The sequence below is a fragment of the Wyeomyia smithii genome, chromosome 1 (assembly GCF_029784165.1).
Source record: "Wyeomyia smithii strain HCP4-BCI-WySm-NY-G18 chromosome 1, ASM2978416v1, whole genome shotgun sequence".
NCBI lineage: Eukaryota > Metazoa > Arthropoda > Insecta > Diptera > Culicidae > Wyeomyia > Wyeomyia smithii.
In genome coordinates, this window is record NC_073694.1 from 204,261,893 (window position 1) to 204,285,646 (window position 23,754).

Sequence of the window (23,754 nt, forward strand, 5' to 3'; positions counted from 1 at the left end):
TCGCGCGCTACTTGTCAGTATCCGAGAGCGCGCAAGCTCTCGGTACCGTGCGCAACCGTGAGTGCCTAAAGGTAACCGTGAGTGACGCTGTGCCTCCGGCTTCTGTTTTGCTTATAGTTAAATTGAAAAGGTAAACATTGTGTGGCATGCTCGTTAGGATATTTACATTTCGTAAGCCACCGATCGTTCGACGCCTTATAACTAGGACGCGTGGTTATTGTTTTAATACTATTCATAAAAAGGGTGTTTTTGTCATTTATCTGTTTGGTTTCATAATAAAAATGCCTCGTTAGTTGTTATCGTTCTGTTCGGCCAACAATTCATAATAGGAATGCTCTAGAATGCTATGTTATTGCAAGGTGTTTCCTGCGAGTTAAGTGAACTCTGCGGCAAGCTAATGCTCTAGTTCATGTGAAAATTGTTTTGATTCTCTACAGTATTGAGTAAGCTCGGCAGCAAACTATGGTTTCTAGCCTGAATTCTGATGCATCGTGACGGAACATTGGGTAATCTTCGCGGGCTGTGACGTCACACTTCTTCAGGAAGCACGAGAACCATTACTTGAATCTTTAATGAACATTTTCTCAGCAAGTTATCTGTTCGGCCCAAGATATGGAGTCCAGCACGTGCTCTCTTTATTACTAAGGCAGGGAGAAAGGATAAAACAACTCCAAAGGCATTTGGAGCAATAAGTCATCTATATTAGAGGTTATGGAAAAATTAATAAATGAATATATCAAATCATGCATTTGATAGACATATCCTCTAAATAAGCCCCAATTTGCTTATCATTTCTAAAAATATCCAGTCACATTGCACAGCCTTGTGACAAAAATATAAAATATACTTAACAGTAAAGAAATTGCGTTAGTAGCATTTCTCGATATAGAGGGTGCTTTTGATAATGCGTCTCACCACTTAATATAACGCACAACCCAACATTATGCTTTGGATCATGGAAATGCTAAACAAAAGAAAGATATATGCAGAATTGGGAAGCTTGCCAATAACGGTGAAAACCACAAGTGAAAGTCCCCAGGTTGGAGTGCTATCTCCTTCACTGTGTGGTCACTTATTGTGGATGAGCTTTTGCAGGTTTTTAAGTCTACGTCTTCAATGATAATTTAGTTATAATTGCTCGTGGAAAATTCGACAACACGATTAACGACAGAATGCAATCTGCACTAAATTGTACTTTACAGTGGTGTCAGTCTGTGAATAAAAAAAAACAGAAGGTCGAGTTCCGAATCGGAATGTAGCACCAATGCTTTGCTTAGTGGTATCAGAATGAAGGGTTTAATATGAACACATGCAAGACAGAGCTCGTCCCATTCACTCGCAGGAAAAAGACGACGTTCAGAACACTGAACGGATCCGTAGTAAAATATTCGTCGGAAGTAAAATATCTAGGAGTTATATTAGATGAAAACCCAAATTGAAACTCACATCTAGATTACGTGATAAGCAAGAAAGCAAGAGTTTGCGATGAAATGGAGATTAAAACCTGCGATGATTCACTGGATTTATACGGTTATAGTGAGACTCTGAACAACATGTGCTGCCCACGCTACATGGAGAGACTCGTTCGAATTCTTGTAGCTCAAGGATCGTATCAGCATTTCGAGAGCGATCAACTTGTTAGAAAAGTCAGTTAAGTTGTTTGCCAGAGATAGCCGATTAAAGAATGATTTTGCTTGCGAAGTGACGAAGGCGTGGTTGAGAACTTCGAGATCTAGTGACCGCGAAATGTTTATTATATGGAATTCAGATATGTGAGTGTCAAGATTTGCCTGGAGTCGGACTTAAGAAACACCCCCGCTCGTGACACACAAAGGAGGAAGAATCAATTGCGAGGGAGTTGGACGGTCGGGTGTCGACAGTCGAAGGAGGCTCAGGAACAGAATGCTAGAAGAAGGCCGAAGCAGGCTGGTAAATAGTCTCGGTAGAACCACTTTTCACTGCGATAATAGTATTCTTTTTATTCTAACAGTGGCAAGCTTCGCTGTCTAAATACATTCTTGAATAAATATGTCGAACGAGTAATCACCACCACGACGTTTTTTTACCCAAACGACATTTTTCCTAGAAATGAAAATTACGCACGTTGTGTATGGAGATTTTGAAAATTACTTGTATCATTGATCTTGTAATAATATTTCTCAACATAGACAGAACAAAGTAGTCAGAAAAAGGAAAGAAAACATCGCCAAACGAATGAAGTATGCATCAAGTGCGAGTGTCGGTTGACCATCCTGTTCTTGCTGTGAGAGGCGACGGTTGTTCTACATTTACGAACGAAAGCCTACTGTGACGCACGCTAAGAAAGTGAAATCAAACGGAACCGTTGACCGTTTACAACCCTAGGCCGAAGACAATACAGTTCGAGGTCGAGCTTAACATAAGTAATGATAGGCGACGGCAATTCCGCCGCAATTCGACGGATACGAATGCGCGAAAATATTAGGCGATACACACGGAGGAATTAAAAGATGCAAAGGTGCAAGAGAAAGCCAGGGCAACGAGCCAGCCGACATAACTGGCACTCACAAAAAGCTTTTTACCAAGGTGGTTTTCAAGAACGGAGAGTAGTTCAACCCGAAGCGCAACAGTATAGATGCCTAGAACGAATACCATAACGCTTTCCACATAAACCGACGAGAAGCTCGACATGCCTCACACGTTCGATTTTTGCTGTCACTCGACTCGGTACGTTATTAAACATAGGAGTCCAGGAGTAAAATTTTCACGTACCTAGATTTGCCCACACGAAAACAAAAAAAAATTGTGGAACTCATATAGAGAGTTGTAACAATATTATTCCTATCTAGAGACCACCATGACAGGCTGATATAAATCTTTCTCTTCAAGAAGACTCACAGCAAATGGAGGTGGGGATGGATGTAACGGTAACCCCGTTCCTTACACATCATCCGAAAAGGTTTAGGGTAGGTGATCCAATAGTTGCGGTATTGCTTTTAAATTCATCGTCCAAACTAATTAGAGTCGAATTGCTTATGCTACATGTTAAAGAAATAATAGATTGAACATAAGTACATATGTTACTATAACTATATATACTGAAAATATCCAAATTACTAAAAAAAAACTGTATTTGTCTGAAACTTACCCGGAAGGCACCACTCACTACCCATTTTCTTATTTTGTCCACGGAGGTTTTAAGATATGTGTGTGTGGTTTTAGTACGATTATCTATACATATAAAAATGCAGCTCTGTCTGTCTGTCTGTTCCATATAGGCTTGGAAACTACTGAACCGATCGGCGTGAAATTTTGTATATAGGGGTTTTAGGAGCCGAGAAAGGTGACTAAGATAGTTCGAGACCCCTCCCTCTTCTGGAAGGGAGGGGTCTTATACAAATGAAACACAAATTCATGCACATCTCAAAAACTAAGAAAGTAAATGGAACCAAATTTGGCAGGTGGATGTTTTTGGGGCTAACAAATATATCTATAATAGTTCGATACTCCTCCCTCTTCTGGAAGGGAGGGGTCCCATACGAATGAAATACAAATTCATGTACATCTCGCAAACTAATCAAGCAAATGGAACCAAATTTGGCAGGTGGATGTTTTTAGGGGTAATAAATAAAACCATTATTGTTTGACACCCCTCCCTCTTTTAAAGGGAGGGGCCTATACAAAAGAAACACAAATTTCGCACAGCTCGAGAACCAATCCACCAAATAGAACCAAATTTGGCATGTAAATGTTTTTAGAGGTAATAAGTATGTCTATAATGGTTCGTCACCCCTCCCTCTTATGTGAGGGAGGGGTTCCAAACAAATGAAACACAAATTCCTGCACATCTCGAGAACTAACCAAATAAATGGAACCAAATTCGGCAGGTGAATATTTTTAGGGGTAACAAAGATGTCTATAATGTTTCGACACCCCTCCTTCTTCTGAAATAAGGGATTCCACACAAATTTCTGCACATCTCGAGGAATAATCAAGCAAATGGAACCAAATTTGATATGTTGAGGTTTTGAGAGCAAGAACAATTTTCTACTCCAGACGCCATTGTTAAATTTAAGATGGAAACTTCCGGTTTCTATCCGGAAAATGTCTCCAAATATCATTTTAAAATCCAAGATGGCGACTTCCGGTTTCTGAAAAACAGCGGCAAATGACTAAATATGGGTGTTTCAGGAATTGTTATGATGCATTGAAGCCACAAACCGACCTCAGACAACATTTTGAATTGTAAGATGGCGACTTCCGGTGACTGTAAAAGAGACGAAAATGACCAAATACCACCCAATATGGGTGTTTCTTTAACCAGAATGACGCGCAGAGGCCAGAAATTGTCTCTGAATACCATTTTGAAATCCAAGATGGCGACTTCCGGTTTCTGAAAAACAGCGAGATATGACCAAATACCACCCAATATGAGTATTTTTGGAATTGTTATGCATTGAAGCCACAAATCGACCTCCGACAACATTTTGAGTTGTAAAATGGCGACTTCTGGTGACTGGAAAACTGCCGAAAATGACCAAATACCAATGACGTTCGAAGGCCATAAATTGTCTCCAAATACCATTTTGAAATTCAAGATGGCGACTTCCGGTTTCTTAAAATCAGCGGCAAATGACCAAATATGGGTATTTTATGATGCACTCAGCCACAAATCGACCTCAGACAACATTGTGAATTGTAAAATGGCGACTTCCGGTGACTGGAAAAGAGACTAAAATGACCAAATACCACCTAATATGGGTGTTTCTTTAACCAGAATGACGCGCAGAGGCCAGAAATTGTCTCCAAATGCCATTTTAAAATCCAATATAGCGACTTCCGGTTCCAAAACAACAGTGGCAAATGACCAAATAACACTCAATATGGGTATTTCCGGGATTGTTATGATGCACTGAAGCCACAAATCGACAACATTGTTGTTCATTCAGGTAACATTGTGAATTGTAAGATGACGACTTCCGGTGAATGGGAAACTGCCGAGAATGACCAAAAACCACCCAATATGGGTGTTTCTTCAACAAGAATGACGCTCAGAGGCCAGAAATTGTCTCCAAATGAATGGGAAACTGCCAAGAATGACCAAAAACCACCCAATATGGGTGTTTCTTCAACAAGAATGACGCTCAGAGGCCAGAAATTGTCTCCAAATACCATTTTCTCCGGTTTCTGAAAAACAGCCAAAAATGGCTGATTTTCATCCAACAGGATATGCTTCGATACCAGAATGATACACAGGAGTTAGAATCGACCACAGACACCATTTTGAATTCTAAGATGGTGACATCCGGTTTCTAGAAAACAGCCGAAAATGACTAAATAACACCTATTATGGGTGTTTCTTGTACCAGAAATACGCTCAGGAGCCAGAAATTGTCTCCAAATGCCATTTTAAAATCCAGGATGGTGACTTCTGGTTTCTGGAAAATAACCTGAAGTGACCAAATACCACCCAATATGAGTGTTTCTTTAACCAGAATGATGCATGGAGCTGAAAAGTGACCTCAGACACCATTTTGAATTGTAAGATGGCAACTTCTGGGAAATAGCCGAATACTACTACATATGAATATTTCCGTAATCGAAATAATGTATAGAAGCCAAGCATTGACCCTGGACACCATCTTGAATTCGAAGATGACCACTTTCAGTTTCTGGAAAACAACGAAAATAACTGAATACCACCCAATATAAGTATTTCCGGAATAGAGGTGATGTACTGAAGGCAAGGCTCCAAATAGAATGAAAAAAAACTTGGTTCTGGCTTTCTGCCATCAAGTTTCTTTTTTTTTGCATTTGACGATTCCCCACCCTAATAAACACATCGCAAGAAAAGAAATCAATGAATTTGGAAAATTTGAAATTATTCAATTAAACACAAGAATGGGCGGGACGAAGTTTGCCGGGTTAGCTAGTTACTCATATAATTATAGTCTATTATAGAAACTGTTTCACAGGTGAAGTTCGTTAATTGATGATCATATTATTTATAAATTACTTCCTCCACTATTGGATCACAGGATACACTATGCTCTTATAGTTGGGGTATGTTCCGCAATTCTGATTTACGTTTGTTAGAAAAGATGTATGTGGGACTACTTGTTTATATTAAGGACAAGCAGGTACTAGGGGACGTACCTAAATAATGTAACTTATTACTGTCCAATTTTTGAACCCACCTTCCCTTGCCACCATGTCACAAAAGCTAACGCTCTCACCCCTAGAATGCTACATTATTTATGTATGTATAATTTTTTTAACGAGCCTTCCGCAGCTTCAGTCGCTCTTTAAGTAAACACTAACGTCGGAAATGTAGGCGCACACATGGTACAAAGCAGAGGTGATAGACTCTAACTTCTCTCAAAAGGAACACAACATTTTTGACGCATTTCTGTGGCAGCTAAGGGCACTAAAATTCATAGAAACGGTTGAAAAACTCTCATCTTCTATTTTTCTCCGATTTAATGTCGATCAATGTAATTTTTTTTGCATGTTACCTTTATTTGAAAATACATTAAACCACAATTATTGCTTACAAGATAATTTTACTGCAACTTGGGAGAAAAAGAGACTCTGTGTTAACATTTCCCGTCCCGATTGTTACCTAGTCACGCTTTGCTGCTGATTGTCATGAATATCTCAGTTGCATTCAAACCCTTCGATCCAAAATTATTTCACTCTCCCAGTTAAAAAATTTTGAAAGTCCCAGAAAGTCAACATTTTCCTAAGCAACATTTTAGGAAATACACCAAATCTCAACGTTTAAAGCAATTTTGAGACATTTGACATTGCAACAAAAATTTTGCTTTCGGTATTTTCATTTACTTCATTTTGGACAATTTTTTCATGGGTATGAAACTTCACAATATACAAAATTTCACAGCAAAGATGCTCTAAAAATTTTTGACATTTCAAACCTGTTAAATATATTTAATATTTTTATCATTTTTGACGTTTAAAAAAAACTCAACAGTTCACGTTCAACTTTCTGTACCGAAATAGTACGGAACTGTACGGCTAGTAATGTGTTTCAATATTGTCACTCTTCTCATCAAGAGCTTTCCAGCACTTTACCCATTCCTCTACGTTAACTACGAGCCCCTTTAAGGGCTGAATATGCGCTCAAAGTTGGCATCGTAGTGATGCACCACTCGAGCGAAACACAACGGGAGAAAAAAAAAGCTCATGGCATCATACCGTGTCCCTTGTAGACTGACTGGCAATCTCAGAAACACCGTAGAACTGATATACCTTTATGGGACATAGCTCTGGTGTCTTGAGAATATCGTTTCTCTAGTTGACAAGAGAAGTGATGCACTCTTATATTGAAAGCAGAACGCTGTCCATAGTTTCTAGAAATAATCATGTAAGAAGTTCTAAGAAACTGATTTACGAATTGACTGACATTTATTCAAACCGATAACAATTTACTAAAACTTGTTCCATCAGTGCCATATTTTCCCCACTCTACCAATAGCAGTGCGTGTCAAGTACCAGGTCATCAGCTTTTGTGATGCTCCAGGGATATCATCCTAACTTGTTTCCCCTTCTGTCGTCTCTATCATTATGCTAACTCTAACTCATTTTTTTTTCTTCTTTTCCCTTTAATCTACGAACAGGAAGCGGAAAATGCAATAGCTGCCATGAATGGACAATGGCTTGGATCGAGATCCATCAGGACAAACTGGGCCACTAGAAAACCACCGGCAACCAAGCCAGAATGTGAGTATCGCTGGATCTTTACCACCATTCCTCCTCACTCTCTGTCTCTCTCTCTCTCTCCGATTCATTGTAAAACTTCTTTTCCACCCTCTCCTATCTATGACTGTGACTAGTTTCGAATGAGACTGGAAAATTCTATGCCTTTCAGTTTTTTTTCTTCTTTACCTCACTATAAATGGTTTGAGAAAAAAAAACAAGACGACGAAGAAAAACCCGAGTATTCTGTAAACTGTCGCTGTCTCACTCTCCTCACTGTTGCTGACGCAAATGACGATCCATTTCTTCCAGGTTTTGTGTGTGGTGTTGAGCTCACTCTGTGTGTAAACCTTGCTCTCTGTCCCCTCCATTCTTTCTCATACACTCTGTGTTTGGTTTTGCCCTGTTTCCTAACCCACCGTCAAGACCGTCACCCCCCCTAGTCGACTGCTTTTTCATGCCTGTTTGTTACTGTTCCATTGTTTCTCGGTGTGAATGGGTTGAAGAGTGGCTTTGTTTTGTTGTTTTCGTTCGAGGTGATAATAGTGAAGTGCAACCACGTTGACGGTTCGCTCTAGCAAATGTTTATGCTTGGTGTAGAAGCAACCCAAAGCCGCCTGGGAAACTGGAACAGATGTGAGCCCGGCACCCAATTCATGTCCAGAGCAGAACGTTGTAATGAGCCGTTCTACATACCGTGCGCCTCCAGCAAAAAAAAAAACTAGAAACTCATGGCACACTCATTGATAGATTTATGTCCAGCGTGGACTGACTTACAGACGTCAATAAAATTTAAACAGCTTACGGCTACAGTTTCTGCTCCGAGTTGAAACACATGCAAATCATCCCGTAAGCTGCAAGCAATTCTAGTCATTGTGACGTGATTTATAATCCGTTCGCATGAATGGATGTAAATGTCACGAATTGCGAGCGTGTATCCTCTTCTTGTTTGCTACCCTTGCACTGGGGGGCTGTCACTGTCTTGCTATTAACCTCATCAACTAGCATCACCTTCGATTAAGCTCGATACCGGATAAATGGGAACAAGAGCATAAGCTCGATTCAATAAAGCTCTTCACCCCATCAACCTCCAATGAATGCGATGATGGTTGCTTTGTGATTCTCCGGCTCTCTCTTTCACTCTCGCTCACTCTGTTTGGCAAATGGCAAAGAGCAACTGCGATAACCCCAAAATCTGGCTTCGGTTAGCTCGTGGATGATCGCAGCCAGCTATCAGCCGAGGAGCGTCGGCTTTCGTCGTCCCATTTTCGTCCTTCACAACCAACAAGCTCCAACGAGATTGAATTAAATCGTGCGGAAAATTTGAAACATTAGGCGATTGTTTCAATTTTTTTGCCGAGTCACCTGCACTCATCAGCCAGACTTGGCGCGCTTCTGTAGAGTCGGTAGGGTGACAGGCAAAATGTGCAATGTTGGTGGGGGGAAGTAGAGTGCAATCCGTTATGATGGGGGATCATGTTGCTCTACTGTTGATGATGGTGATGAGATGATGTTTGGCATGCGTTCGCCATAATTGTCAGCAGTTGGTTGTGAAATATTTAGCAATCACAGCAAATATTACTTTCTGGGCTGTGGCCGAGCCGAGTGTGTTGTGTGTTGTCGATCGATGAGCTTCCCTGCCATACCATTCTCGCTTTATGCGCGTTTAATTGAGTGTGTTCGCGTTTTGAATTTAGATGGGTTTGAAATTAATGGGCTCAGTCAGCTCGCTTTTCACTAATGAGCGAGCAGAAATTCGTACGCACTGCTTATCGTTATGGAAATTAGATTCGATGAGAAATATGTTCCATCACACTGTTTGTAAATGATTTTTAGTACAGTACTTCTCAGTGGAGAACCCCAACCGTTAATGTCACCCCGTTTTGATTACTCAATAATTCTTCACCCTTTCTGCTTTCCCCTGTAGACACTTCTAAACTGGTTAGCGAAGGATAGTTTTGTTTGCTTCAAGAACAAATTTAACTTCGATAATTTACAATGCAAATTGACTAATTTCTCCGAAATAATAATCCGGGTTGAGATTTATGACGACCTACCGGTTTTTACGCATCCAAAACTCAATATCAGAGAGGCTTTATTATTTTCATAAACAATTAAATGTGACAGGCTGAATTTGTTTCGAAACTACTAGGCAAGTTAAATGTTGTGAATATATTATCTCAATTCGCTCTGGTAATCGAGCAGATGAAAATTCGAAAAGCAAAATTGCAATTATCAAACAACTCAAGCATAATCACCAAAAAACTATGACACGTGTTTGTTTTGTTTCCATGCCTACTGCGATCGAAAATCGGTCTTAGTGCAAATGGAGTGGGAGGACGTTGATTTTTCAGTTTCAGCCGAGTGACGCAACACAGTATTTTTTTTTTAGATTACGCAACGCTTAATGTTTCATGAATTTATAAGATAAACGGCAGCGCAATATAATCTCTTTATCGATTTTCGAAAACTTAACTTTAGTATAAATAGTTGTCACTAAGTAATTATTGCTAAAACCTATCTATTTGAAAAACTTGCGGAATAAAATAAATGTATTCTATTGTACGTTTTTAAATAGTTTATTTGACACGGCACGATACAATTTATGTTTAACTGAGCCAAGTACATTTTTTTTTAAATTCTAAATTAGCAGGGAAAAGAGGGAGGCCTTTTTTTATTCTCGCGGCCGACTACAAGATAGTGGGGATTTAAGGTGAGAGGAGGGGTGTTACAATTTTGTTTTTAACTATTTTATATTACAGAATGTATTCATTTGTACGTGGCTAACCAGTGATGTTCTATTTGAGCAGTTTTGGTCTGAGGTGTCTGCGTAAACATAGAGATGCCGAGTCTTCGTTTTAGTGTCTCCAGCCGGGTGTATCATTCTCTTTCAGTTTGTGACAGAAATTGTGTTTTAGCAAATAGATAAAAGAAATCAAATTTTAATGCCAGCATTTTTTATAAACCCGTATAGCTTTGTCATGTACTGGAGATCACCGCTTCCCAGAATGTCTCTAACGGGTACGTTCGGTTGTTTTCCTCGGGCCCGAAGGGAATCTATAAGCTCGGACCTAACATCACAGAATTCGGCACACGACCAAACAACATGCTCGATGTCATGGTAGCCATCGCCACAAACGCAGTGATTACTGTCTACAAGCCCTATACGAAAGAGATGCGTGTTTAACGTATAGTGATTGGACATAAGTCTGGACATCACGCGAATGAAGTCCCGACCTACATCCAACCCCTTGAACCATGCTTTCGTCGATACCTTAGGAAAAATGGAATGTAGCCACCGTCCCAGTTCATCTGAGTTCCATGATGATTGCCAACTGTTGAGTGTTCTCTGACGCAAAATGCTATAAAATTCATCATAAGCAATTGGTCTTTCATAAATATCGCCATCAATAGCACCCACCTTAGCTAAAGAGTCAGCCTTTTCATTACCCGGAATCGAGCAATGAGAAGGGACCCACGCTAAGGTAACCCGGTAATTTTTATCTGTTAAAGCACTTGAAAACCGCCGTATTTTCCCCAGGAAATACGGGGTGTGCTTCACAGGCTTCATCGATCGCAGAGCCTCAATGGCACTGAGACTGTCTGTGAAGATGAAGTAGTGGTCTATGGGTAGGGTTTCGATGATCCCAAGAGAGTACTGAATAGCAGCAAGTTCTGCGACGTACACGGAAGCAGGAGCATCGAGTTTGTAGGAGGCGGTAAAATTTTCGTGGAAAACACCGAAGCCAGTGGACTCATCTAGATTAGATCCGTCAGTGTAAAACCCTTTATCACAACTAACATGTTCAAACTTATTGGAAAAAATCTTAGGGATCTCTTGGGGTCGCAATTGATCCGGGATACCAGAAATGTCTTGTTTCATGGTGGTGTCGAAGAATATAGCATTATTAGAAGTATCTAAAAGTGCGACATTGGAGGAATCGTATGAAGAAGGATTAATATCTTGAGCCATATAGTCAAAATATAAAGTCATAAATCTGGATTGAGATTGCAGGTCGACCTTCAATCTCAATCCTCAATTTGTCTCTCGGGTGGGCACCCCACCAGGTTCTAGTAATCGTACGAAGAAAATTAATCCTCTGTTCCAGACCCCGAGATATTTAGCGACTAAAACCTGAGAGATCGTTTTACCCGTTAGTAGGAGCTGCAGCTGAGCTGGATAATGCTTTCTAGAAAAAACGACCAACTCAGTTTTCTCCGGAGAGAACTCGATACCCAGCTTAAGAGCCCATTCAGACAAATTGTCTAAGGTATCTTGCAATGGTCCTTGCAGATCGCTAGCCTCACTACCAGTAATGGATACAACGCTATCGTCTGCAAGTTGCCTTAGCGTGCATGAATTTGCAAGACATTCATTGATGTCATTGACGTAAAAATTATATAAGATAGGACTTAACCATGAGCCCTGGGGAAGGCCCATGTAACTAATTCGGGAAGTTGTCGAATCGCCATGTGAGAAATACATATGCTTTTCTGACAACAAATTGAGCAAAAAGTTATTCAGATTTAGTGAAAGTCCCTGCGAATGAAGTTTCGCGCTTAAAACTTCTACAGAGACAGAGTCAAAAGCCCCCTTAATATCCAAGAACGCAGAAGCCATTTGCTCTTTTCGAGCAAAGGCTAGTTGAATTTCAGTAGAAAGCAACGCTAGGCAATCGTTCGTCCTTTTGCCCCGGCGAAAGCCAAATTGAGTATCTGAAAGTAAACCGTTTGTTTCGACCCATTTGTCTAACCGTAAGAGGATCATTTTCTCCATTAATTTCCGGAGGCAAGAGAGCATCGCAATCGGCCTATATGAATTGTGATCAGAGGCGGGTTTCCCGGGTTTCCGAATAGCAATGACTTTTACCTCCCTCCAGTCGTGCGGAACAATGTTTAGCTCAAGAAACTTGTTGAACAAGTCCAACAAGCGTCTTTTTGCAGAGTCGGGTAGATTCTTCAACAGGTTGAATTTTATTCTATCTAACCCTGGAGCCTTATTGTTGCGCGACAGGAGAGCCATTGAAAATTCCAACATCGAAAATGGAGGCTCTTCCGTAGTTACTAATAACGCGTCGCGAAAGGTTTTCTGTTCCGGTACAGAGTCTGGACAGACCTTTTTGGCAAAATCGAGTATCCAGCGATCTGAATACTCCTCGCTTTCATTCGAAACGTCACGGTTCCGCATGCGCCTGGCGGTATCCCAAAGAGTGCTCATCGCTGTTTCCCTGGACAACGCGTTTACGAACCGCCGCCAGTACCCGCGTTTTTTCGCCTTTACTAAGCTCTTCATCTGCCTGCCCAGTGCCTCGTACTTTCGAAGTAGGTTGACAGTGCCGTACTCCCGGTAGTCCTTATACGCCGCGGACCTTCGCGCGTACAGCTCAGAGCACTCTTTGTCCCACCATTTGTTGGGAGGGCGCTGTCTAATCGTTACCCCGGGTATCGGTTTCGTCTGAGCTTGAGTCGCGGCGTCGATTATCAAGCCAGCTAAGAACGCGTATTCTTCCTCCGGAGGAAGTTCCTCGTGAGTCTCGATAGATTGCGCTATAATAGACTCATAACACTTCCAATCAATATTAGGTGTAAGGTCGTAGGAAATATTGATTGGGTTCGGGGGAGTTGAACCATTAGCAATTGATATAACGATTGGAAGATGATCACTACGGTGGGGATCGTTTTTCTTTGAACAGGCGTACAGGCAGACGAACCCTGTCCAAAGAGATGTAGTTCGGCAGTGCGAATCCGGCGATTGTTACACGGAAGGAATCCGAAGGGAGGAATTGCTTCTTCGATGGATACTAAATGCAATTGCTTGACATCCAGTATCTTTACATCTTGAATCAGGGGGTTCTTGAAGCAGCCAACCCCATGACGCAGAATGTCATCGACCGTGAGGCTTCCTTCGGTAACCACACCGTCGATCTCCACGTCCTTGGCAGGGATGTACACGCGGTACTCTCTCGTGAAGAGCTCGTAGCTAGCAATTGCGTTTGCTTGCTTCAAGCTACTCACGACAACTCGCAGTTTGTTCGGCCTCACCTTCGTAATCTCGGTTACGGCCGAAAACTGTTTTGCCAGGTTCTTGCCTATTTGTATAATGTTAAGGGGCTTCTTTATGGGCCTAAAGTAAACTACGAACGGACCTTTCGAAGCATCTGGATAAGCTTTCACCCGTGTTGCCGGTACCCTCGGTATGGGGCTAGGTAGCGGGGAAGGTAGAGGGGAATTGATGGGGGATATCTCAATCTCTTCCCCATTTGTTTCCAAATCCAGGAATAGTTGCACCTGCATGTCGTCCATTTTGCGGGAGCGTTACGCTCTACCGTACACAAACGATAAATATTCGAATGTGGGGGGTGGGGGGATCAAGTAGTTGATATTAAATTTTAAAAACAAATTTTCAAACTACAATGGATCAAAATAAAAAAAAGACAGTAATACTAATACTAATAACAATAGTAATAATAGTAATAATAATAATAATAATTATAACAATAATAATAATAGTAACAATAATAATAATAATAATTATAATAATAACAATAATAATAATAATATTAATAATAATGATAAACTGATTTTGCTGTCTTGGTTCCATCGCATGAAATATAATGAGGTGTTTTGACAGTTCACTTTCATGCAAAAAGCGGGAAGGGAGAACTCTGAAAGGATTGTAAAAAAATAACGTTTATGGATGCTTTTTTTCACTTTCACTCAAGAGTGTCAACAAATATCAACCCTGGTTGTGACACAGTGGCCGTGTCTTACACTCGACCTTGTAGATGCCACTTGTAGTTGACTTCCACTCGCTCGATCGTATGATGGTCCGTGCTGCCAGCGGGGTAACAGCGGTGCGGGAGAATTATTCTTGCTGATATATCAGCTGCGTATCAGATCACTGGCGGATTAGCCTGCCCCTACCAGTGTGCAGAAGATGTTTCTGCCGATATACTGCAGGTTATTGTTATCGCACACAAGAACTAATCGAGAAAAAAACACCCGTACGATAACTCGTGTATTGTTATTTTGCGAATCAAACGGAGATAAACAATTTGCGTCTAATCAAGACGAAAGCAAAACAACGAATGTATTCTATTGTACGTTCAGAGGAAAATATAAGAAAGCTATTCCGTCAGTCGTCGGATGAAATCGCGAACTTTTTTGGAATCGTGCAATCATTTTTTGTACACACCTCTCGTCCAGCTCAGTGGCTGGTTTGTTCCAGTTTCTCAACCAATTTCTTATAATTTCTGATGCAGCATCCCGCATCACCTTCATATTCCTCTTGATTATTGCTTAATACTTTTCGACTGGGCGGAATTAGGAGCCCCTCCCGGCTGTAGTGACAGCTAACCAAATCTAGCCAAAACTTAATAGAATTTCTATGAGTCCTAATGAACGGTATCACTCGTTTTTGAGGTACCCTTACTTGTACGGAAAGAACGGTAGCCACCTTATAGGTGGGTTTTCCGGATATAGCTATTGTTAGCATCATATATTTTAGCGATATGTCGATCCGAGAGTCCTGGATTTACCTTGACTGCCCTCAGCACCTTCCAGTTCGGCTGCCGATCGTAGGTTCCACTATTACGGTTGGCGCATTTCAGTTGTTTTGCGATTTTCGAGGACCACGTCGGGTTCTCGGCGTGAGTGGGCAATTTTTTTTTTCTTTTGTCTTCCATTTAGCAAAACTTCCTTCAAACTTCACGTATCAAGTTATAACTTCCAGAATTAAAGGGAAATATTTTGCAAATAAAAAGCTTTAAAAACATTTCAAATCCAACAACTAAGGATGCTTTACCTGTAGCCACAACTAACAATATTTCCGAATTCGAAATGAAGCAAGCTTAAAACAAACTAAAATTAATCTGAATCTTCGAAACTCGAAATCTAATGCAAATCCAAACCATACACACTACACGCAAAACAATCCAATTCCAACCCAACTTTAATCAAAATCCTATCTCAATTCATTCCAATGCAATCCAAATTTACTTCAAATTCTAAGCAAATCAATCGCCAATTCAATCAAAATCCAGAGCATAACCAAAATCGAATCTAAATCCAATCCATCTCTATTCTAAATCATATCCAATTCCTATGATTCACTCCAAGTCCAGATCAAATACAATTCAAATCAAATCCTAATTCAGTACAAACCCTATTCGAATCCAATGCAAATCTCAATCCATACCAAACCCAATACAAATCCAATACAAATTCAATACAAATTCGATCCAAAGCAAATCTAATCCAAATCCAACTCCAATCCAAATCCAATTCCGAATCTACTTCAAATTCTATGCAAATCAAACGCAAATCCAATCGAAATTCATAGCAAAACCAATCACAACCAACTCATAATCGACTCCAAATTCGATCCAAACCCAATCTAAATCCAATCCAAATCTAACCCGAATCCAGTCCGAGTTCAGTCTAAATACAATCTAAACCAAATCTTAATGCAATTCATCGCCAATCCAGTCCTAATCCAATCCAAATCCAATCTTTATTCAAACCAATCCGAATGTAAATCCAATCCACGTCCAATTCAAATCCAATTCAAATCTTCCTCAAATTCCATACAAATCAATCGCCAATCCAATCAAAATCCGTACTATAACCAATCAAAACCAACTCAAAATCGATTCCAAATCTACTCTGAATCATATCCAATCCCAAACCAGAATCAGTCCAATTCCAGGTCAAATACAATTTAAATCCAATATAAATTCCGGTCAAATGATATTCTAATCCAGCGGTTCTCAACCTGGGGTACGCGTACCCCCAAGGGTACGCGAGAACCTTAAGGGGGTACGCGAAAGAAAAATCAGTAATGGCGGACAAAGCAATTTTTTCATAATAATTTTGTTGTTGTTCAAACTTGCTCTTTAAACATGACTGTAGCAATCAAACAAATTACAGTTCAATTTGAAACCTAAACTAGAGTACCACCACATGATCTACCACTGCTCTCTTCCACCCTGCAAGAACATTCCTAGCCAGGGGGTACAATTGATTTGGATAATATCGCCAAGGGGTACGCGGACAAAAAAGGTTGAGTACCGCTGTTCTAATCCAATAAAAATCCAATCCAAATCCAATCCAAATTCAGCACAAATCCAATCCTAATCCAATCTCAATCCAGACCAAATCCAATCCAAATTCAATCTCATTTAAATCCAACTCCAATCCAAATCCGATTCCAAATCTGCTTCAAAGTACATGTAAATCAAACGCAAATCCAATCAAAATCCATAGTAAAACCAATCAAAATCAACTCAAAATCGACTTCAAATCCAATCCAAATTTATTCTAAATTATATCCGAATCCAGTCCGAATCCCGCTCAAATACAATCTAAATCAAATCCAAATCCAATCCGAATTCAGCATAAATCCACTTCTCGTCTAATTCAAATCCTATCTCAATTCAAATCAATCCTAATATAAATCCAATCCACGTCCAATTCAAATCTACTTCAAATTCCATGCAAATCATGCGCAAATCCAGTCAAATTCATAGTTAAACCAATAAAAATCGACTCCAAATCCTACCTTATCCAAATTTAAATCCAATCCAAATCCACTCCAAAACTAAATCCAAATCCTGTCCAAAATTAATAAAAATTCAATCCAAATTCCATTCCAATCCGAATCAAATTTAAATTCAGTGTAAATCCAATCCAAATCTTATCCATATAAATTACAAATTCAATAACGATCTTTCAAGTCCAGTATGAATCCAATCAAAATCAAATTCAAATTCCAATCCAAATCCCATTTAAAACCAATTCTTCTCCCATTGATTTCCAACCGCAATCCAACTTGAATCCAAATCGAACCTATTAAAATCCAGAACCAAATTTAATCTAAACTCACTTCAAACTCGATCCGAATCCTATCCTGATTACGCTACCGTTCTACACATTATTGTCCCACGTTACTATTAGTCGATTTTCGTTTTTTATCACCATGAAATCTGTTTTCATGTATATTGTTGAAATTCTTTTAAAAATAATATTGTTCGTTCCGTAATCTTAAAAAAAAAACAATTCCAAAAATGGACAAACACTCGAGGATTTTCTATGCATATGTTATGAATGTTTTTGTCTATTCAAGTACGAAGAGAATAGTTATATAAAGAGTGCTGCCATGATGGAGATTCATTCAAGTGCAGTGTTGCGTGAATGTGAAAGTGAAAATTTCAGATATCCGTAAAGGTGTGAAATATAGTGTTTAGAAATAGAACCTTGTGATTATTTTTAAGTAGAGAATACTGACAGGGCAATACAGTTCAATATCAAAAAGGGTATTTTCATGGAAAAAGGGCTAAATCGGAAAGCTAGTTGAATGCTTTTGAATAAAAACAGTATACTGTAAGATAAAACTGGTTAGCTACCCATCATTGCATGTATTATCACATCATCGCGTTTCTCGTTATCAGTAACAATGATATTTAACACATTCAATAACAACACATTCCCGTCTGGACGAGGGAATTTTTTTCTAAGCCCAAAGTCACACCTTCTATTCCCGTTCATTTTCGCATTCTCGCAAACTAAATACATTGCCCGCTTTACTAAACTCAAAATGTAAGTCATATGACAAAAATTAGTTCGTAAAACAAATAAAATATCCCTGGAAATTATATAGTTACACTGAAAAAATTAAAATTGCATTTGAAGTCGATTCACGGCCCTGTTGACTTTCGGTTCCTGGAAAATAGCCAAACATGGCTTTATCCGAAAATCGACTCGAGATGCTATTTTGAAATCGAATGTTGCATCTTCCTATTCCTGGAAAAGTGCCAAAAATGTATACCTTATATGAGTAATTCCGGATTCGTGGTAATATTCAGAGGCCATGAAGCGACCCTAGCTGGCATCTTGAAATTTTTCAGAGCCATCACTTCATCTAGAGAGTTATTTCATTACTGTTGGATGAAAGTTATAGAAATTGACAAGAGATAGTGTATCGTAATCTTAGTATCTCTCATTTAAAGAGTTATTGTAAATGCGATTGCAACAATGCAAGTGTTCTAACAGACAGCTTTATGTAGTTCTACGTTAACCTTTAAGGTCGTGGCATTGCACACGACTCTTTTGTTGTTTTTCAATAAATTATGGTGCTCAAAGAAAACCTGTTCCGACCTGAAAGAATTTTCTAACGAACAAGTGTTGATCATCTATCGACAGCATTGTAATTTTTTCTCGATGACTGAAGACCAGCTGGTTTCTATGCACACCATGAAACACGAATGAAAATTCAAGTTTTGATCGTTGAAAATTATGTGAACTCTTTTTAACAAACAATGGTACCTGCTTTAAATTTCAAGAATTTTCCAACCAAATTAATGGTCTATTGCATTGCAACAGCGATGTTGGTCGTCCATCGGCACTGTTGTTATATTTCCTTGTTTGCACAGAATTTGGTTCGGTGTTCTGTATCTTTACCGACACCAATATGTGTGACGACGCTAGATGAAAATCCAGCTCACTGCTCCAGATCGTTTGTGTTCTATCGGTACCAGTAACGAAGACGGCCGACAGATTTTTATTGCCAGCATTCAGAGAGCTCGTGTTGTTACCAAAACAAGGCTGAGTTTTTACGGAGGTAGTGTCGCTGCCGCTACTGCTACCACTGCTGCTACCCGCACCATCCGATAGTAAAATGACTTATTTTAACAGAAGCAGGCTCTTATATATGTCACAAAGAGATGTTGTAAGCGGCCAAATCCGTTCTTTAACTAGCTCTTCCTTTTTGTTAATTTTTGTTTTCTCTCAAAAACGCAATCATACATGTCCGAACCCACCACACCAGTACGTGGTGTTTAAAGGTATGCCACGGTGGGTATTTTCGTTTAGTGCTTATGCAAAATGAAAATTCACAGTGTTCTAAATAAAACAGCCCTTCGACAGTATCGGCAAACATCTGTCAGAGTGTCCCCGACTTTGTGAATACACCTCGGGAGCCCGCTTGCCTACATGTGCTTTCTTAAACTTTATGTTTGCAAAAAAAATGTTTAAAAATTGATATTGATATGTTAGGAGGTTGTATGCGATGGCCATCAAGTTATCCTGTATTATACGATTCTCATCATATTAAGATCACAGTGAGCCCTCGGTTGCCTCATGTACCGAAGTCAAAAACCTTTGACTCGCGTGTTAACGAATGGCTATCCGTGTTTTGTCTTGAGCTCGCGGCGGAAAGTAATACGAATTGCCCTGCGTGGTTAATAAGCAGAGGGGTTACCCGTGCTTTAGAATGCCGTGTTTCCCCATGCCTGGACGCAATGAATCTCATTTCATGTTGGCAACCAGCGGAAATGGACCGATTTTCTCACACACGCAACAGTATAACCCTTATAATGGGGAACTGCGTAAGTTACAGAGTTCACTTTGACAAGCAGATGGTCGTGAGTTCGAATCTATTTGATGTTAAAGGATTGAAACATGGGTTTGATCCCAAGCAACCCACTTACTCTTTCTTCTCGTTAAACTTTATAATACTGTGACATACTATTGACAAAGCTAGTTCCGCAGTCCCAGAAGGACACACAGCTGAACTTCTCCAGGGAATCATAATTAGCGATGCTTGGCAGAAGGCGTGAGACTGGTATTGTAATGGTGGTAACGTATGTCTTATTTTTGATATTTCTCAGCTATTTTTCAACATTCATCGAGATGACAACAAACATCTTGATGTGGGCAACCAATACTATTTTTTCTCTGTATGCCTGAAGGGCACTGGGTACTGAAATGCCACTGCGACATTCTTGCTGATTGTCTTTTGTGGCGGGCCCCGATTGCTGTGCACAGGTTACGGATTGTTCGTACTCATTGATGGAGTAGAACTGTTTTGTTGTAAACCTGTACCCCAATTAGGTACAACATAGTTGATGAAACTAATGACCTGCTTGGGATTGGAGCTCCATGCTTGGTATGGAGTTAAAAGGTAACTTCCTAAGAAGTTGTACCTAGAGGAAGCAAGAGCAAAGCAAATGCTCTGAACTCTCTGGTTCAGATTTGCAGAATCGGCAGGTGTCGTTCAACACTACGCCGATTTTCTTTAAATGATAAAAAGCGGGACAGTGTCCGGTGAGGAGTCCCGTGATTATCCGTAGGTCACTACGATTTAGACTAAGTAGCTTTCTGGCGGTTCCAGGGTTCGGATAGATAAACCGTTTGCCTTGTCTACAACCCTGTGCCTGTTGCCATTGGGATACTATTTCTAGCCTTTCCCAAGTTAATAGTTCGCTTTTGATAGCGGAAATGGACGTACCCAGAAACGGCTCGGGACCAATAAACCGCTGAGCTGATCCCTGTCTTGCTAGGTAGTCAGCGTGTTCATTACCCTCGACTCCGCAGTGTCCGGGCACCCAAAACAGAAAAACTGAATTCTGTCGGGAAAGTTCCCGTAGAGTTTCAATGCATTCCCAAACAAGTTTGGAAGCGCATTTGACGGACTTAAGTGCTAGTAGTGCTGCTTGACTGTCCGAGAATATACCGATTTTCGCATGTCTGTAGTTGCGTTGCAGACATATTTTTGCGCAGATATATATGGCATATACCTCTGCTTGAAAAACGGTGGGCCATTTTCCCAGGGAAAACGTTTCCCTGATACCGGGTCCGTATATACCAGATCCCGTTAGGGATCCCATTTTCGAGCCGTCCGTATAAAAATTGACGATGCCAGGTGGAAGATTAGGCCCTCCATTGTTCCACATAGAGCGGTTTGTTTCAATCACTCTATATGGAATATCCATGTTGGACCTAACGTCCATCCAGTCGGAGACTGTGGTTAATAGCGGAGTTAGTTTGAACTCCCTAAGTATGCGAAGGTAACCGATTTGGTCCCCTTCAAGTATGGTTTTCCTCCTTTGCAACCTTAGAGCGCCAAGCTCTGCTTCCTTTTTCACATGAAGATGTAGAGGTAGTAGGCAAAGCATAGCTTCCATGGCTGCAGTTGGAGTTGTTCGCATAGCGCTGGTAACCGAAAGACATGCAAGTCTTTGAACTTTTTTGAGTTTGGCTTGCGCAGTCACTTCGTTCACCTTAGGCCACCACACTAGGGCAGCATAGGTGATTCTTGGTCGGGCAATGGTCTTGTAAGACCAGAGTGCCAAGTCTGATTTCAGTCCCCAGGTCTTACCGAAGAGAGTTCTGCAGGCCCAGATCGCTGAGATCGCTTTCTTAGCGGCATGATCCAGTTGTGCAGACCAGTTCAGTTTCTTGTCCAGAATAATTCCGAGATATTTGACTTCATTGCTGAAGCCCAGTCTAACTCCACTCAGTATTGGAGGAGTGATGGAGATCGTCCTTCGTCTGCCGAATGGAATTAGGACTGTTTTTAAGGGGTTTATGTTTAGACCCTCCTGTAAACACCATGACATGGTGGTATTCAGAGCCGTTTGCATTCGGCTCGACAGAGTTGCGTCATCTTTACCTCTGACGATGAGGACGATGTCATCGGCGTATCCAATGACCTCGTAACCAAGCTGTGAAAGCTTGTTGAGAAGTGCGTCGACAACTAGTGACCATAACAAGGGCGAGAGAACTCCTCCTTGCGGACACCCCTTGATCACTGACATTGTTACAGACGAATCTCCCAAGGTTGCTGTGATCACTCTGCTAGAGAGCATTGCGTGTATCCAGTTCCTTGAAGTTTGGTCGATTCCCTTATGAGAAAGAGCCGTATCGATTGATGCAAAGGACGTGTTATCGAAGGCCCCTTCAATATCAAGAAAGGCACATAGCGCCGTCTCCTGATAACTTAGGGACTTTTCAATCAACGTCACTAAGCTGTGAAGAGCAGTTTCTGTTGACTTGCCGCTTTGATAGGCATGTTGGTTCCTGTTCAGCGGGGAGTCTCTCATCAAAACTCATCACGGATATATTTATCCATTATTTTCTCCATCAACTTGAGAAGCGATGAAGTCAGACTTATGGGTCTGAAAGTTTTAGGTAGGGTTTTGTCCTTTCTTACAACTTTGGGGATAAACACTACCTTCACCTTCAGCCAGTTATCCGGAATATGGCCCAGGATAAAGCTGGCTCTGAAGAGGTTGATGAGTTCGGACATGATAACTGCGGCCGATTTTTGTAGAAAGATGGGTAGTATGCCGTCTGGACCAGGAGACTTCATAGGGTCGAATGAGCTTAGAGCCCAACCTATTGAAGCTTCCGTGAACAGTCGACGGGCCAGCAGGATGGACTCCCGAGACGCCATATGTCTCGAATTGTCCTGCCGCGACCCATCACTATTCAGTTCTTCGGTCTCTGTCGATCCAGGAAAGTGGGTTTTTATAAGAACCTCCAGCGTTTCCTTGGTAGTGACAGTGAGGCATCCATCCTCTTTCCTCACCTGTCCTAAACCGTTAGTATGGTCTTTGGACATCGCCTTTTGGAGCCGCGTAGCTTCCGGCAGAGTTTGGATTCTTTCACAGAAACTAACTCTGGATTTCCGTTTAGCCTTGCGTAGCTCGGCGTTGTATTTGGTGAGGGACGCCCTGTAGTCGTCCCAGTTAGACGTGACTTTTGCCCTGTTGAACAACCGCCTAGTTTCCCGACGAAGGTCACTAAGTTGATCATTCCACCAGGGTACGTCACGGCATACTGACCGCTGTGTTAGTGGACAGTTAGCGTCAAAAGCATCCATGATTCTGTTTTGTAGATCATTTGCTGCCGAATTCAGGTCAACAGAATTTCGAATGTTGCTGTAACTGAAAGTTCGTGAATCGATCAGGCGTTCCTTAAAGGATTCCCAATCTGTATTCTTAGGATTTCTGAACAGCTCTCTTTTCAGAGGGTTAGCCTCTATATTAAAAACGATGTGTCTGTGGTCCGACAAACTAGTTTCATCGGAGACATGCCAATTTTTAATCCTTTCAGAAATAGAGGCGCTACACAGAGTGAGATCAAGGACCTCCTGTCTAATAGCGTTGATAAACGTGGGGTAATTCCCTACATTACATACATTGACATCGTTGAAAGTAAGGTATTCAAGTAGGTACTCACCCCTGGTGTTGGTGTCCGAGCTGCCCCAGATCGTGTGGT

General features: G+C 40.8%; 1 protein-coding gene across 9 annotated transcripts in view; it reads left to right on the forward strand.

Moving 5' to 3' along the window:
* LOC129723978 (nucleolysin TIAR) overlaps nt 1-23,754 on the forward strand; it is a 1,146,678-nt gene that overhangs the window by 1,080,958 nt on the left and 41,966 nt on the right. For all 9 annotated transcript variants that reach the window (XM_055678526.1, XM_055678553.1, XM_055678581.1 and 6 more), the window contains one exon: nt 7,617-7,719. In XM_055678526.1, coding sequence (XP_055534501.1) covers nt 7,617-7,719 — 103 coding nt within the window. The remainder of the gene's footprint in view (nt 1-7,616; nt 7,720-23,754) is intronic.